Source organism: Rhinoraja longicauda, chromosome 11 (assembly GCF_053455715.1).
Source record: "Rhinoraja longicauda isolate Sanriku21f chromosome 11, sRhiLon1.1, whole genome shotgun sequence".
Lineage (NCBI taxonomy): Eukaryota > Metazoa > Chordata > Chondrichthyes > Rajiformes > Arhynchobatidae > Rhinoraja > Rhinoraja longicauda.
The window spans coordinates 55,460,765-55,476,053 of NC_135963.1; the positions used below are offsets into that span (position 1 = coordinate 55,460,765).

General features: G+C 47.4%; 1 protein-coding gene across 3 annotated transcripts in view; it reads left to right on the top strand.

Annotated features, from left to right (window-relative positions):
- The window catches only part of ddr2a (discoidin domain receptor tyrosine kinase 2a), a 140,305-nt gene that overhangs the window by 61,076 nt on the left and 63,940 nt on the right, over positions 1-15,289 (top strand). For all 3 annotated transcript variants that reach the window (XM_078407769.1, XM_078407771.1, XM_078407772.1), the window contains one exon: positions 12,256-12,357. In XM_078407769.1, the coding sequence (XP_078263895.1) occupies positions 12,279-12,357 (79 nt within the window). In that variant the 5' untranslated portion in view covers positions 12,256-12,278. The remainder of the gene's footprint in view (positions 1-12,255; positions 12,358-15,289) is intronic.

Genomic DNA, 15,289 nt, shown 5'->3' on the forward strand with positions numbered 1-15,289 from the left:
GTAAAAATTGCCCTGAGTGTGTAGGAAGTGGATGAGAAAGTGTGATAACATAGAAATAGTGTGAATGGGTTCTCGACAGTCGGCATGGACTCAGTGGGCCAAAGAGCCTGTTTCCATGCTGTATCTGTCAATCAAAGTTTGATGGTACCTTCCATGTTGCAAGGAAGAAAGAAGAACCAGAGGACATAGGTTTAAGGTGAGGGGGCAACAATTTAACAGGATCCTGAGGGGCAATGTTTTTACACAAAGGGTGGTGGATATATGGAACAAGCTGCCGGAGGAGGTCATTGAGGCAGGTACTATTGCAACGATTAAGAAACATTTAGGCAGGTACATGGATAGGATAGGTTTAGAGGGATGTGGGTAAATTGCAGGCAGGTGGGACTTGTGTAGATGGGACATGTTGGTCGGCGTGGGGAAGATGGGCCGAAGGGCCTGTTTCTGTGCTGTATGACTGTGGCACTTAGAAAAATGATGGTCAAAACATAGACTATGGTATAGACAGAGAATACGTCTTGTCAATGCTTATCTTTTTTGTAAAGAATCCCTCTGTGTGCTGTCAGAGAGCGATACATTCTTGATTAGTTCGGGTGTCAGGGGTTATGGGGAGAAGGCAGGAGAATGGGGTTGAGAGGGAGAGGTCGGTCAGCCATGATTGAATGGCGGAGTAGACTTGATGGGCCGAATGGCCTAATTCTGCTCCTATAACTATGAACTATGAACTACCAGTGTGCAAGCTGAATAAATATTTCAGGAAACCATAAGGCACAAATGACAAAATAAAGAGGATGGCTTTGATGTAGGTTTCTGTTATTGTAAGGGGGTAGACGTGATTTACCAAAAGCTACAGTGGAGACAGTTTCCATTCTAGCATCACCATTGTTTATCTTAAAGAGCTTTTAACAACAGCAGCGAGTCTTTCAAAAGTTTCATTTGCTCATGATCAAATAGATTATATGTTGAAAGATTCCCTGATCTCCTTGCGATTATTTTACTCTGTGGATTCATACAAGCTGAGCAAAATGCTCAAGAAGGCGTGGAATATTGGATTATTTTTCCTTGTGTTTGTTTCAGAGATACAGCGAGGAAACAGGCCCTTCGGCCCACCGAGTCCGCACCAGCCAACGATCGCCCGTACATTAGTTCTATCCTACACACCCGGGGCAATCTGCGGAGGGACAATTATCCAACAAATCTGTACTTCTATGGAGTGTGGGGGGAAACCGGAACACCCGGCGATAACCCACGCGGTCACGGGGAGAACGTACAAACTCCACACGTAGGCAGCGCCCGAGTTTAGGATGGAACCCGGGTCTCTGGCGCTGTGAGGCAGCAACTCTACCGCTGCGCCACCCTGCTGTCTTTTCCCACTTCTATTCTGGAAGAGCCTATGGGTTCTTCACTGCTGATTCAAGTTGTGGTCTTAACCCCAATCCTCAGCTCATAGAACTGTTGAAGCGTTTTTTTCACCATTGCTTCAGACATTGGACAGGGCGATGGTAATTGCACATTAGCTACGAGGGAGGTTTTGTATCCCAGGCAATGTTTTGTCAAAAAACCAAAGAACCTTTTTTTCTCTCTCTCTCTCTCATTTGGAGCTTAGCCTGTGTTAGTGGAATACATTGCTCGATGGGTCTGCTTTGAATTAGTGGCAGTGGGCAGAGGCGGAATAGTGTTTCATCATTTTACCCAGTCGTCGAGGTTTGCAGTAACACAGGGGCTAAGTGTAGAAGGAGGCGTTTTACTCAGACGGTCCTCTGAGATTGAGGATGTGCTGTTTCCACTCCAGATCTGTGAGTTCAGAAATGGCAATAGGGTCATAGAGTCAAAGAGTGACACAGAGCGTAGAAACAGGCCCTTCGGCCCAACTTGCCCACAACGGTCAACATGTCTCAGCTACACTGGTCCCACCTGCCCGCGTTTGGTCCATATCCCTCTAAACCTGTCCCATCCATGTATCTATCTAACTGCTTCTAAAAAGATGGGCTAGTCCCAGCCTCAACTACCTCCTCTGTCAGCTCGTTCCATACACCCACCACCCTTTGTGTGAAAAAGTTACGCCTCAAATTCCTATTAAATCTTTTCCTTAAACCTTGGCCTCCACTGCCTTCTGTGGCAGAGAATTCCACAAATTCACAACTCTCTAGGCGAAAAAGTATTTCTCGTCTCAGGTTTAAATGGCCTCCCCTTTATTCTTAGACTGTGGCCCCTGGTTCTGGACTCCCCCAACTTTGGGACCATTTTTCCTGCATCTAGCTTGTCCAGTCCTTTTATAATTTTATATGTTTCTCTCAGATCCCCTCTCATTCCAGTGATTACAAGCCCAATCTTTCCTCATATGGCAGTCTCTCCATCCCAGGGATTAACCTCACGAACCTATGCTGCACTGCCTCAACAGCAAGGATGTCCTTCCTCATTCATTGTTCTTTATCTCTCCACATCACCGTCTGTATCTCTCGTTTCCCTTATCCCTAACCAGTCTGAAGAAGGGTCTCGACCCGAAACGTCACCCATTCCCTCTCTCCAGAGGTGCTGCCTGTCCCGCTGAGTTACTCCAGCTTTTTGTGTCGATCTTCGATGCAAGGGAGGTTGGTTTGTGTGATGGTCTGGGTTGCGTCCAAAGTTCTCTGCAATTTTTTGCGGTCTTGGATGGAGCTGTTCCCAAACCAAGTGTGATGCATCCTGATAAAATGCTTTCAACGGAGCATCTGTTGAAGTTGGTGAGGCTTGTTGGGGACATGCGGAACACCCCAAACCTTTTGAGGAAGTAGAGGCGTGGAGGCAGGAGATGATGCGGGTCTATCATATGCTTTCTCATAAGCTCAATCAGAGGCTCTATCACAGGCTTCAAAGAGCCAACATCTGGAAGCTTGACTTTAGTTCAGATTAGTTTGGTTTATTATTGTCACATGTACCGAGGTACAGTGCAAAGTTCATCCATATGTGCACTGGTGCAAGTGCGGTCCGCGTACTACAGTTATTGGTTTAAATTGTCACGTGTACAGTGAAAAGCTATCCTATCAAATCATACATACATACATGAGTGGATTCAAGTCACACACAAGTACAACAGAGAGAGCAAAGCCAAAAAGTGCAGAATATAGTGCTACAGTGTTTTAGCCAAGAGTCAAGTCAAATGTTTTATTGTCAGATACTCCGAAACAGAACAATGAAATTCTTCCTTGCAGCAGCACAACAGGTTTGTAAACAGCACAGCAGATATGTAAAGTTACAGTCACAGAAAATGTGCAGGTGAAGAAAAAAGTGCAAGGTCCTTAATGAAGTAGGTTGGAAGATCGTGATTAAGCCCTATTTCATGGGTGTTTTCCTGAGTCTCTTTGCACTGACTGTATTCAATGGTCTCATAACTGCAGGGGAAAACTGTTCCTGGATCTGGAAGATATGTGGTTTCAATAGACAATAGACAATAGGTGCAGGAGTAGGCCATTCGGCCCTTCGAGCCAGCACCACCATTCAATGTGATCATGGCTGATCATTCTCAATCAGTTCCCCGTTCCTGCCTTTCAAGCTTTTGTTTCTGCTGCTCGATGGGATATGGTAGAATAGGGGAACATGAGGTGTGAGTTGTCCTTGATTGTGTTTTCTGCTTTCCTGAGGCAGCGTGAAGTTTCGATGGAGTTCATGCTGGGCTGATTGGTCTGTGTGATGGACTGGGCTACATCCACAATTCCCTTGCAGTCTTGGGCAGAGCCCAACTAAGCTGCGATGCATCCCAATAGTATATATCTGATGTTATAACATATTGGTTGTGGAGTGAGGTGATTATAGGTTGAATGGTGTCCCACTTGTAGTGTAACTTTAATAGACAATAGACAATAGTTGCAGGAGGAGGCCATTCGGCCCTTCGAACCAGCACCACCATTCAATGTGATCATGGCTGATCATTCTCAATCAGTACCCCGTTCCTGCCTTCTCCCCATACCCCCTGACTTCGCTATCCTTAAGAGCTCTATCAAGCTCTCTCTTGAATGCATTCAGAGAATTGGCCTCCACTGCCGTCCGAGGCAGAGAATTCCACAAATTCACAACTCTCTGACTGAGAAAGTTTTTCCTCATTTCCGTTCTAAATGGCCTACCCCTTGTTCTTAAACTGTGGCCCCTGGTTCTGGACTCCCCCAACACTGGGAACACGTTTCCTGCCTCTAACGTGTCCAACCCCTTAATAATCTTATGTTTACTTTAGACTTTAGAGATTCAGTGTGGAAACAGGCCCTTCGGCCCACCGAGCCCGTGCCGCTGATTGGTCACCAGACTTCCTCTTGGTAACATTCCCTTGTTGGGGGGGGGGGGGGGAATAGGAAATAAAATTGCCTATGCTACTCCCGAATACCACAGGAACAAAGACATTGCAGCACGGTGGTGCAGCGGTAGAGTTGCTGCCTTACAGTGCCAGAGACCCGGGTTCAATCCTGACCACCGGTGCTTGTCTGTATGGAGTTTGTATGTTCTTCCCATGACCTGCGTGGGTTTTCCCTGATATATTCGGTTTCCTCCCACACTCCAAAGACGTATAGATTTGTGCGTTAATTGGCTTGGCAAAATTGTACATTGTCACTTGTGTATGTAGGGCAGGGCCGTTTTTACAGCATTATGGGCCCCCGGGCAAAGCAGTGTACTGGGGCCCCTACCGTTACTCTCCCCCACCCCCCCTTTCCCTACCAGCCCCCCCCCCCCCTGTCGTGCCGGCGAAAAGCACTTACCGAAAAGCACTTAGCGATGGACTTAGGGTGCTACATTGTTGCGAAAAGCACTTACAGATCGCTGTGAGAAGCACTTAGGGATGGAAAAGCAAAGCACTTAGGGAGCTAATTGTTGTGAAACAGATCACTGTGAGAAGCACTTAGGGACCGAAAATGTTGCGAAAAAAGCACTTATTGAACCTACATTTTTAAAGTAGTATTTATTTATTGCAAGTCACTTAACATACACAGATCAGCATGGGGCCCCTATGCTCGTGGGGCCCCAGGCAAGTGCCCATCAGCCCATGCGTTAAGACGGCCCTGACGTAGGGTAGTGTTAATGTGCAGGATTGTCGGTCGGCACAGACTCGGTGGGCCGAAGGGCCTGTTTCCTCGCTGTATTTATAAACTAAACTAAGGTACTAATCTCATGACCCTTTAAAATGATTTGCTGAAAAACTGCAAATTTCATTTGCATTACCTCCCACAGTAATATGCAGCATATCGCCACGTTTCAAAGCTGCTGCACAGGTCAGCTATAAACATGCATCACTGTGGCTATTGTTTAAAAGCTCGTGATTTCTAACTAAGAATCTAATTGAGAATAATATCCTCAGCAAGGTCAATGGTTTACGGGTCAGTTCCTGTTGAGTTTCTAGTTTGATTTCAGTCTGTAAAGGTCGGGAAGTTGGAGAGAGGACGACCATTGACTGCAAGTGAGTGGCAATTACAGTGTAATAAGTCAGTCAGAAGAGAATACGTGGATTGGTTGATCATTTAAGTGAGAAGTCTGGTAAATTGGACAATCGGGCAATTTAATTGGTGATATAAGCAAGACTTGCAAAAGGGTGCAGCCCAGTGAGGGAAGTTCCCAGTGAGGGAAGTGCCCAGTGAGGGAAGTGCCCAGTGAGGGAAGTGCCCAGTGAGGGAAGTGCCCAGTGAGGGAAGTGCCCAGTGAGGGAAGTGCCCAGTGAGGGAAGTGCCCAGTGAGGGAAGTGCCCAGTGAGGGAAGTGCCCAGTGAGGGAAGTGCCCAGTGAGGGAAGTGCCCAGTGAGGGAAGTGCCCAGTGAGGGAAGTGCCCAGTGAGGGAAGTGCCCAGTGAGGGAAGTGCCCAGTGAGGGAAGTGCCCAGTGAGGGAAGTGCCCAGTGAGGGAAGTGCCCAGTGAGGGAAGTGCCCAGTGAGGGAAGTGCCCAGTGAGGGAAGTGCGAGTCTTTGGCTGCGAGTCTTCGGCTGAGGTGAGGTGAGGTGACAATTGTTTTAAGCCTGAACTGTTTAGACACAAAGTAATGGCGGAAAAGTTGGTGCAGTGTGTTTCCTGCAGGATGTGGGAAGACAGGGACGTCGCTGGAGCTTCTGGGAGCTACACCTGCAAGAACTGTGTCCAGGTGCAGCTCCTGAAGGGACGTGTGGTGGAGTTGGACAGGCAGTTGGATGACCTCAGGGCCATCCGGGAATGCGAGAGTTTCCTCGACAGGACCTATTGTGAGGCTGTCACGCCAAGGGTCCAGGTCGAGCGAAGGTGGGAGACTGTTTCAGGGGGGAGTGGACGTGGACTACAGGAGACCCCAGTGGCTGTGCCTATTACAAATAGGTATACCCTCTTGGGAACTGTCGGGGCAGAAGACGTTTCCAGTCCGAGTGGCGAACCTGTTGGCAAGGATACTCGACAGGGGAGACCGAAGTCAGGAAGAGCCGTAGTGGTCGGTGACTCCATCGTCCGAGGGACGGACAGAAGATTCTGTGGCAGCAGGAGGGACTTGAGGATGGTCTGTTGCCTCCCTGGTGCCAGGGTTCAGCACATCACGGACCGGCTTCAGAAAATCCTAGTGAGGGAAGGCGATCAACCTGAAGTCGTTGTGCACGTGGGCAAGAATTACGTCGGGCGGAAGAGGAAGGAGGTGCTACAGCGGGAGTTTAGAGAGTTAGGAAAAAGACTGAGAAGTAGGACGTCGAAGGTGGTTATCTCTGGACTGCTACCGGTACCTCGTGCTGGTGAGGCCAGGAACAGAGAGATAGAGGGTATGAATTTATGGCTGAGGGGCTGGTGCAGAGAGCAGGGATTTAGATTTCTGGACCACTGGGATCTCTTCTGGGCTAGGGGTGACTTGTACAAAAGGGACGGGTTATATCTTAACAGCAGGGGGACAAACATTCTGGCAGGCAGGTTTGCTAGTGTGACACCTGTGGCTTTAAACTAAGTAGTGGGGGGGAGGGGTTAACAAATTGTGAAGATGAAGATGAGGTTAAAGGGAATACAGGCGATATTGCAGAAGACTCTCGGAAGAATGGGAACAGAAGTTCTAGAGGGGAAATGTTCTAGGGGCCGGAGAACCTAGGGTGATGGAGGAACTGAAGGAAATCCACATTAGGCAGGAAATGGTTTTGGGTAGACTGATGGGACTGAAGGCTGATAAATCCCCAGGGCCTGATGGTCTGCATCCCAGGGTACTTAAGGAGGTGGCTCTAGAAATAGTGGCAGCATTGGAGATCATTTTTCAATGTTCTATAGATTCAGGATCAGTTCCTGTGGATTGGAGGATAGCAAATGTTATCCCACTTTTTAAGAAAGGAGGGAGAGAGAAAACGGGTAATTATAGACCAGTTAGTCTGACATCAGTGGTGGGGAAGATGCTGGAGTCAATTATAAAAGACGAAATTGCTGAGCATTTGGATAGCAGTAACAGGATCATTCCGAGTCAGCATGGATTTACGAAGTGGAAATCATGCTTGACAAATATACTGGAATTTTTTGAGGATGTAACTAGGAAAATTGACAGGGGAGAGTCGGTGGATTTGGTGTACCTCGACTTTCAGAAAGCCTTCGACAAGGTCCCACATAGGAGATTAGTGGGCAAAATTAGAGCACATGGTATTGGGGGTAGGGTACTGACATGGATAGAAAATTGGTTGACAGACATAAAGCAAAGAGTGGGGATAAATGGGTCCCTTTCGGAATGGCAGGCAGTGACCAGTGGGGTACCGCAAGGTTCGGTGCTGGGACCCCAGCTTTTTACGATATACATTAATGACTTAGATGAAGGGATTAAAAGTACCATTAGCAAATTTGCAGATGATACTAAGCTGGGGGGTAGTGTGAATTGTGGGGAAGATGCAATAAGGCTGCAGGGTGACTTGGACAGGTTGTGTGAGTGGGCGGATACATGGCAGATGCAGTTTAATGTAGATAAGTGTGAGGTTATTCACTTTGGAAGTAAGAATAGAAAGGCAGATTATTATCTGAATGGTGTCAAGTTAGGAAGAGGGGATGTTCAACGAGATCTGGGTGTCCTAGTGCATCAGTCACTGAAAGGAAGCATGCAGGTACAGCAGGCAGTGAAGAAAGCCAATGGAATGTTGGCCTTCGTAACAAGAGGAGTTGAGTATAGGAGCAAAGAGGTCCTTCTACAGTTGTACCGGGCCCTGGTGAGACCGCACCTGGAGTACTGTGTGCAGTTTTGGTCTCCAAATTTGAGGAAGGATATTCTTGCTATTGAGGAACCTAGCGTAGGTTCACTAGGTTAATTCCCGGAATGGCGGGACTGTTGTATGTTGAAAGGCTGGAGCAATTAGGCTTGTATACACTGGAATTTAGAAGGATGAGGGGGGATCTTATTGAAACATATAAGATAATTAGGGGATTGGACACATTAGAGGCAGGAAACATGTTCCCAATGTTGGGGGAGTCCAGAACAAGGGGCCACAGTTTAAGAATAAGGGGTAGGCCATTTAGAACGGAGATGAGGAAGTACTTTTTCAGTCAGAGAGTGGTGAAGGTGTGGAATTCTCTGCCTCAAAAGGCAGTGGAGGCCAGTTCGTTGGATGCTTTCAAGAGAGAGCTGGATAGAGCTCTTAAGGATAGCGGAGTGAGGGGGTATGGGGAGAAGGCAGGAACGGGGTACTGATTGAGAGTGATCAGCCATGATCGCATTGAATGGCGGTGCTGGCTCGAAGGGCTGAATGGTCTACTCCTGCACCTATTGTCTATTGTCTATTTCAAATAAAGTAGGACGGCACGGTGGCGCAGCGGTAAAGTTGCCGCCTCACAGCGCCAGAGACCCAGTTTCGATCCTGACTACGGGTGCTGCCTGTACGGAGTTTGCACGTTCTCCCCGTGACCGCGTGGGTTTTCTCCGGGCGCTCCGGTTTCCCCCCACACTCCAAAGACGTGCGGGTTTGTAGGCTAATTGGCTTCAGTAAAGATTGCAAATTGTCCCCAGTGTGTAGAACAGTGCTTGTGTACGGCGGGGTGACCGCTGGTCGGCGCCGACTGGGTGGGCCTGAGGGCCTATTTCCGCACTGCATCTCTAAACTAAACTAAACTAACCACTAAATGCAACAGCACATCAACAAACAATGGCGCCAAGACCTGAAGCAGCTGCTACAGTTATTTATAAGAAGGGCAGCCTTGGTAGTCATTTTTAAATTGTTTTTAAAAGTTTACTTTAGTTTAGAAATATGGCAGAGAAGCAGAATTCAAGTCCACGCTGACCATCGATCACCCGTTCACAGTAGTTCTACATTTATCCCACTTTCTCACGGGCAATTGTTCAGAGGGCCAATTAGGCTACAAACCCGCACATCTTCAAGCTGTGGGATGAAACCAGAGCGCCTGGAGAAAACCCACGCAGTCCCAGGGAGAACATGCAAACTCCACACAGACAGCACCCGAGGTCAGGATCGAACCCTGGTCTCTGGCGCCGTGAGGTAACAGCTCTACCAGCTGCACCATCATGGCTGAAATGTCCATTTTCCTGCATTTTGCAATGAAGAGGTGTGGAAAGTTGTAAAATTCCTATAAAACTAACCTAATGGGCAGTTGTTGTCTAATCTACCATGGTGTCCCATTCGTAATTATACCACAATGTAGTATCCATGCAAACCAAGGCAATGTAGCACTCGGTTCAGCTATCATCCTTGCATGATTTGGTACATTATCTCCACTGAGTCAGAGGTTTCACCCTGGAAACTAAAGTCAAGTTGACTATCTGGCACCCATACGAGGTGTTAACCTTTGGATGAAGTGTTAAGCTCCCCTTTCAGTGGAATGTAAGTGCTAGGCTGAAGACGAGCAGCGTGTTTTATCCCAGTCTGACGGCCCACATGCATCGTGCATCAACATTATTAAAGTGGATGATTTAGTTACCATTAAATCCTTCTTTCTTGGCATTTTTTCTCCTTCTGTGATTACATATTGGCACGGTGGCGCAGCGGTAGATTCGCTGCCTCACTGCGCCAGAGACCCGGTTTCGATCCTGACTACGGGCGCTGTCCGTACAGAGTTTGTACGTTCTCCCCGTGACCGCGTGGGTTTTCTCCAGGTGCTCCGGTTTCCTCCCACACTCCAAAGACGTGCAGGTTTATAGGTTAATTGGCTTTTGTAGAGATTGTAAACTGTCTTTATTGTGTAGGATAGTGCCCAGTGTATGGAGATTGCTGGTCGGCATGAACTTGTTGGCTGAAGGGCCTGTTTCTGAGCTATATTTCTAAACTAAACTGAAGAAAAAGCTAAAACGAAACATTGAGATGAATTAATTGGAACTTTCTAAGGATGTATGAGAAGCTAGTGCTTGCAACATAGAACATAGAAGAGTAAATTACAGAAACAAGCCCATAATGTCCGTGCCCATACATGATGCCAACACCAACTCTCCTCTGCCTGCCCATAATCCACACATCGATCAGCCAAAACATTATGACCACTGACAGGCGAAGTGGATAACATGGGTTATCTTGTTACAATGGCACCTGTCAAGGGGTAGGATATATTAGGCAGCAAGTGAACAGTCAGTTCTTGAAGTTGATGTGTTGGATGCAGGAGAAATGGGCAGGAGTAAAGACCTGAGCGACTTTGACAAGGGCCAAACTGTTATGGCCAGACGACTGGGTCAGAGCATCTCTGAAACGGCAAGGCTTGTGGGGTGCTCCCGGTCAGCAGTGGTGAGTACCGACCGACAGTGGTCCGAGGAGGGACAAACCACAAACCGGCGACAGACAGGGTGTTGGGCGCCCAAGGCTCATTGATGCGCGAGGGCAACGAAGGCTATCCCGTCTGGTCCGAACCGACAGAAGGTTTACTGTGGCACAAGTCACAGAAAATTTTAATGGTGGTCACGGGAGGAATGTGTCCCAATACACAGTGCATCGCACCCTGCTGCGTATGGGGCTGCACACGGAGGACCAACAGCATATTAGGCAGGTGGTCATAATGTATTGGCTCATCAGGTCATAATGTTTTGGCTAATCGGTGTATACCTCCATTCCCTGCACATCAATGTGCCTATCCACAAGTCTTTTAAACACCACTATTGTATCTGCCTCTCCACTCCTGGCATCCACCACACTTTGCATTCAAATATTTGCCCTTCACATCTCTTTTAAACCTTGCCCCTCTCACCTTAAAGCTGCGCCCTCTGGTCTTTGACATTTCCACCCTGGGGAAAAAGGTCTGGCTGTCAAAGGTTCGTACTTCGTCATTAAAACACTGGATTTCACTTTTGAGTCACCTGGTTGTGTCTGAAAGGGTTTTAGTATTCAGAGAAAGATTCTGACTGCCTGCCCATGCTTGATGCTAACCGTACTGATGGGAGGTGGTCTTGGAGGGGAGAATGTTCCTCAAACTACGGGCCATCTTGGACAATACACCTCACCCCCTTCCTGACACGCTGGTCAACCTGAGGAGCACCTTCAGCGACAGACTGGTCCCACCAAGATGCACCACAGAACGCCACAGGAGGTCCTTCTTCCCCGTGGCGATCAAACTGTACAACTCCTCATGGGGTAGACTGACTCCCCCCTCCAAACTTTGCATATCCCCAATCCTTTCCACTCGTCATTTTAATAATAATAATAATAATGCATTATATTTATATCGCGCTTTTCATATACTCAAAGACGCTTTACAGAGATTTAGAGAACATAGGGAAATGAATAAATAGATAAATAAGTAAATAAGTAAACGAACAGAGAAAGGAGACAGAAGGTGAGGTGACCTTCAGTGGTTGAAGGCAGTACTGAACAGGTGAGACTTCAGCGATGTTTTGAATGTGGTGAGTGTGGAGGAGTCTCTAACGGTTTGGGGTAGTGAGTTCCATAGGGTGGGAGCAGCGATGGAGAAAGCCCTGTCCCCCCAGGATCTGAGTTTGGTCCGGATGTGGGGGGGACAGGAGATTGGCAGCAGCAGAGTGGAGGGTGCAGGTGGGAGTGTGCCTGTGGAGGAGGTCGGTCAGGTAGGATTTTACTTGCATTTTTCATGTATCTTGTGTTTTCATGACTGTAGGCAGACCTTAAAAATACCCATACCCACTGACTTGGCCTCCACAGCCTTCTGTGGCAAAGAATTCCACAGATTCACCACCCTTCCGGTGATCCGCCTTTAATTCTGAGGCTATGACCTCTGGTCCTAGGCTCTTCCATTAGTGGACACATCCTCCCCAGTGCCTTCAGTACCTTGGGTCAGTACCTTTCTTCAGACATCTTTAACTAAATCTAAATATGTTTATGGAGAGATAAACTGCTTACTGGTTCACTCACGATAGATTCTGATTCTTTCTTCAGGTCTCGAAGTCCGTCCGTTTAAAATGGTCCCAGCTTCCTTCCCAGTGATGCTGCTGATGCTGCTTCATTGCCTTGGACTTGCAGGTGGCCAGGTGAATCCAGGTGAGCTGGCACACATTTTGTACGAAGGAACTGCAGATGCTGGTTTACACCAAAGATAGGCACAAAATGCTGGAGTAACTCAGAGGGACAGGCAGCATCTCTGGAGAGAAGGAATGGGTGACGTTTCGGGTCGAGACCCTGCTTCAGACTGAGCCTCAGTCTAAAGAAGGGTCTCGACCTGAAACGTCGCCCACTCCTTCTCTCCAAAGATGCTGCCTGTCCCTCTGAGTTACTCCAGCATTTTGTGTCTATTTGTCACACTTTGAGAAATACGATTAATTTTGATGGAGCCATCCCATTTAGTCATAGTCTTAGTCATAGAGTGATACAGTGTGAAAACAGGCACTTCTGCCCAACTCGCCCACACCGGCCAACATGTCCCAGCTACACTAGTCCCACCTGCCTGAGCTTGGTCCATATCCCTCCAAGCCTGTCCTATCCATGTACCTCTCTAACTATTTATTAAATGTTGTGATAGTCCCAGCCTCAACTACCTCCTCTGGCAGCTTGTTCCATACACCCACCACCCTTTGTGTGAAAAAGGTACCCCTAAGATTCCTATTAAATCTTTTCCCCTTCACCTTAAACCTCTGCTCTGTGACATTTAGCTGGTGGAGATAGTGTAGTTTATTATTGTCACATGTACCGAGGTACAGTGAAAAGCTTTTTTGTTGTGTCCTATCCAGTCAGCGAAAAGGCTATACATGATTACAATCAAGCTATCCACAGTGTACAGATAACAGGATAAAGGGAATATTATTTAGTGCAACATAAATAATATTGTTGCACTAAATAATATTTCCTTTATCCTGTTATCTGTACACTGTGGATAGCTTGATTGCACGCCTTCATCACCTCCCGTCTGGACTTTTGGCCCTTATCCCTCTAAACCTTTCCTACCCAGGTACCTCTCAAAATGTCTTTTAAATGATGCTGTAGTCCCTACCTCAACCAACGCCCCTGGCTGCTCGTTCCATACACCCACCGCCCGTAGTGTGAAAAGGTTACAATTAAATCTTTCCCACCTCACCTTAAACCTATGCTCTCTGGTTCTTCATTCCCCTCCCCTTCGCAATTCAAGTAACTGTCCAAATGTCTTTTAAATATTGTTATGGTACCTGCCTCAACTACCTCGTCTGGCAGCTTGTTCCATACACCCACTACCCTCACTGTGGAAAAGTTTTTTTTTTTTTTTTTTTTTTAGAGATACAGGCCCTTCGGCCCACCGGGTCCGTGCCGCCCAGCGATCCCTGCACATTAACACTATCCTACATCCACTAGGGACAATTTTTTAAAAACATTTGCCCAGCCAATTAACCTACATCTGTACATCTTTGGAGTGTGGGAGGAAACCGAAGATCTCGGAGAAAACCCACGCAGGTCACGGGGAGAACGTACAAACTCCGTACAGACGGCGCCCGTAGTCAGGATCGAACCTGAGTCTCCGGCGCTGCATTCGCTGTAAGGCAGCAACTCTACCGCTGCGCCACCGTGCCGCTGAAGTTGCCTTCAGGTTCCTGTTAAATCTTTCCTTTCTCACGTTAAACCCACACCCTCTGGTTCTTGATTCGCTTACCCTGGGTAAAAGACTGTGCGTTCACATTTGTATTCCCCCTCTTGATTTTATATGCCTCGATAAGACCACCCCTCAGTCTCCTGCATTCCAAGGAATACAGTCCCAGCCTGTTCAGCCACTCCCCACAGCTCAGTCCCTCGTTATCTGCACTAAACCTTATTCCCTTTATCCTGTATCTGTACACGGTGGATACTTCATACATAGTCTTTCCGCTGACTGGATAGCATGGAACAAAAAAGCTTTTCACTGTACCTCTGTACACGTGACAATAAACAAAACTAAACAATTCTCTTTATCCTCTATCTGTTAAGTGTGGACGGCTTCATTGTGATCATGTATAGTCTTTCCACTGACTGGATAGCAACCAACAAAAGGTTTTTACCGTAAAACAACTTTTTCACTGTACCTCGTAGTATAAGAAAATAACTGCAGATGCTGGTACAAATCGAAGGTATTTATTGACAAAATGCTGGAGTAACTCAGCAGGTCAGGCAGCATCTCGGGAGAGAAGGAATGGGTGACGTTTCGGGTCGAGACCCTTTTCACTGTACCTCGGTACACATGACAATAAACTAAACGAAACTAAACATACTCGCAAACACATATTGCTTTGTTTTGGGGATGGTGTTGGGCATTTGGAGGAGCCAATGGAGGTGCAATCATCTGGACATGTGAACCATTCCATCACGTACCTCGCTTGCCACTTGTAGACATGGAGTGTCTAATTCAATGCCAGCATTTATTTCAACAGGACCCCTGTGCAAAAACAGGGATGTAGTGCTGAGGCTCTCTCTGTAAGGCGCTGGTCAGGCCGCACTTGGAATGTTGCGAGCAATTTTGGGCACCATATCTGAGGAAGGATGTGTTGGATCTGGAGAGGGTCCAGGGGAGGTTTACAAGAACAATCCCAGGAACGAGTGGGTTAACCTATGATGGGCGTTTGTCGGTACTGGGCCTGCACTCGCTGGAGTTTAGAAGAAGGAGGGGGGACCGAATTGAAACAGAGAATAGTGAAAGGCTTGGATAGAGTGGATGTGGAGAGGATGTTTCCACTGGTGGGAGAGTCTAGGACTAGAGGTCATAGCCTCAGAATGAAAGGATGTTCTTTTAGGAAGGAGATGAGAAGAAATTTCTTTAGTCAGAGGGTGGTGAATGTGTGGAATTCTTTGCCACAGAAGGCTGTGGAGGCCAAGTCAGTGGATATTTGTAAGGCAGATAGATAGATTCTTGATTAGTATGGGTGTCAGAGGATATGGGGAGAAGGCAGGAGAATGGGGTTAGGAGGGAGAGATAGATCAGCCAGTATACAGGGAAGCTCGGTGGTCTGTCTTGTTGGCCTATTTTACACCACGTTAT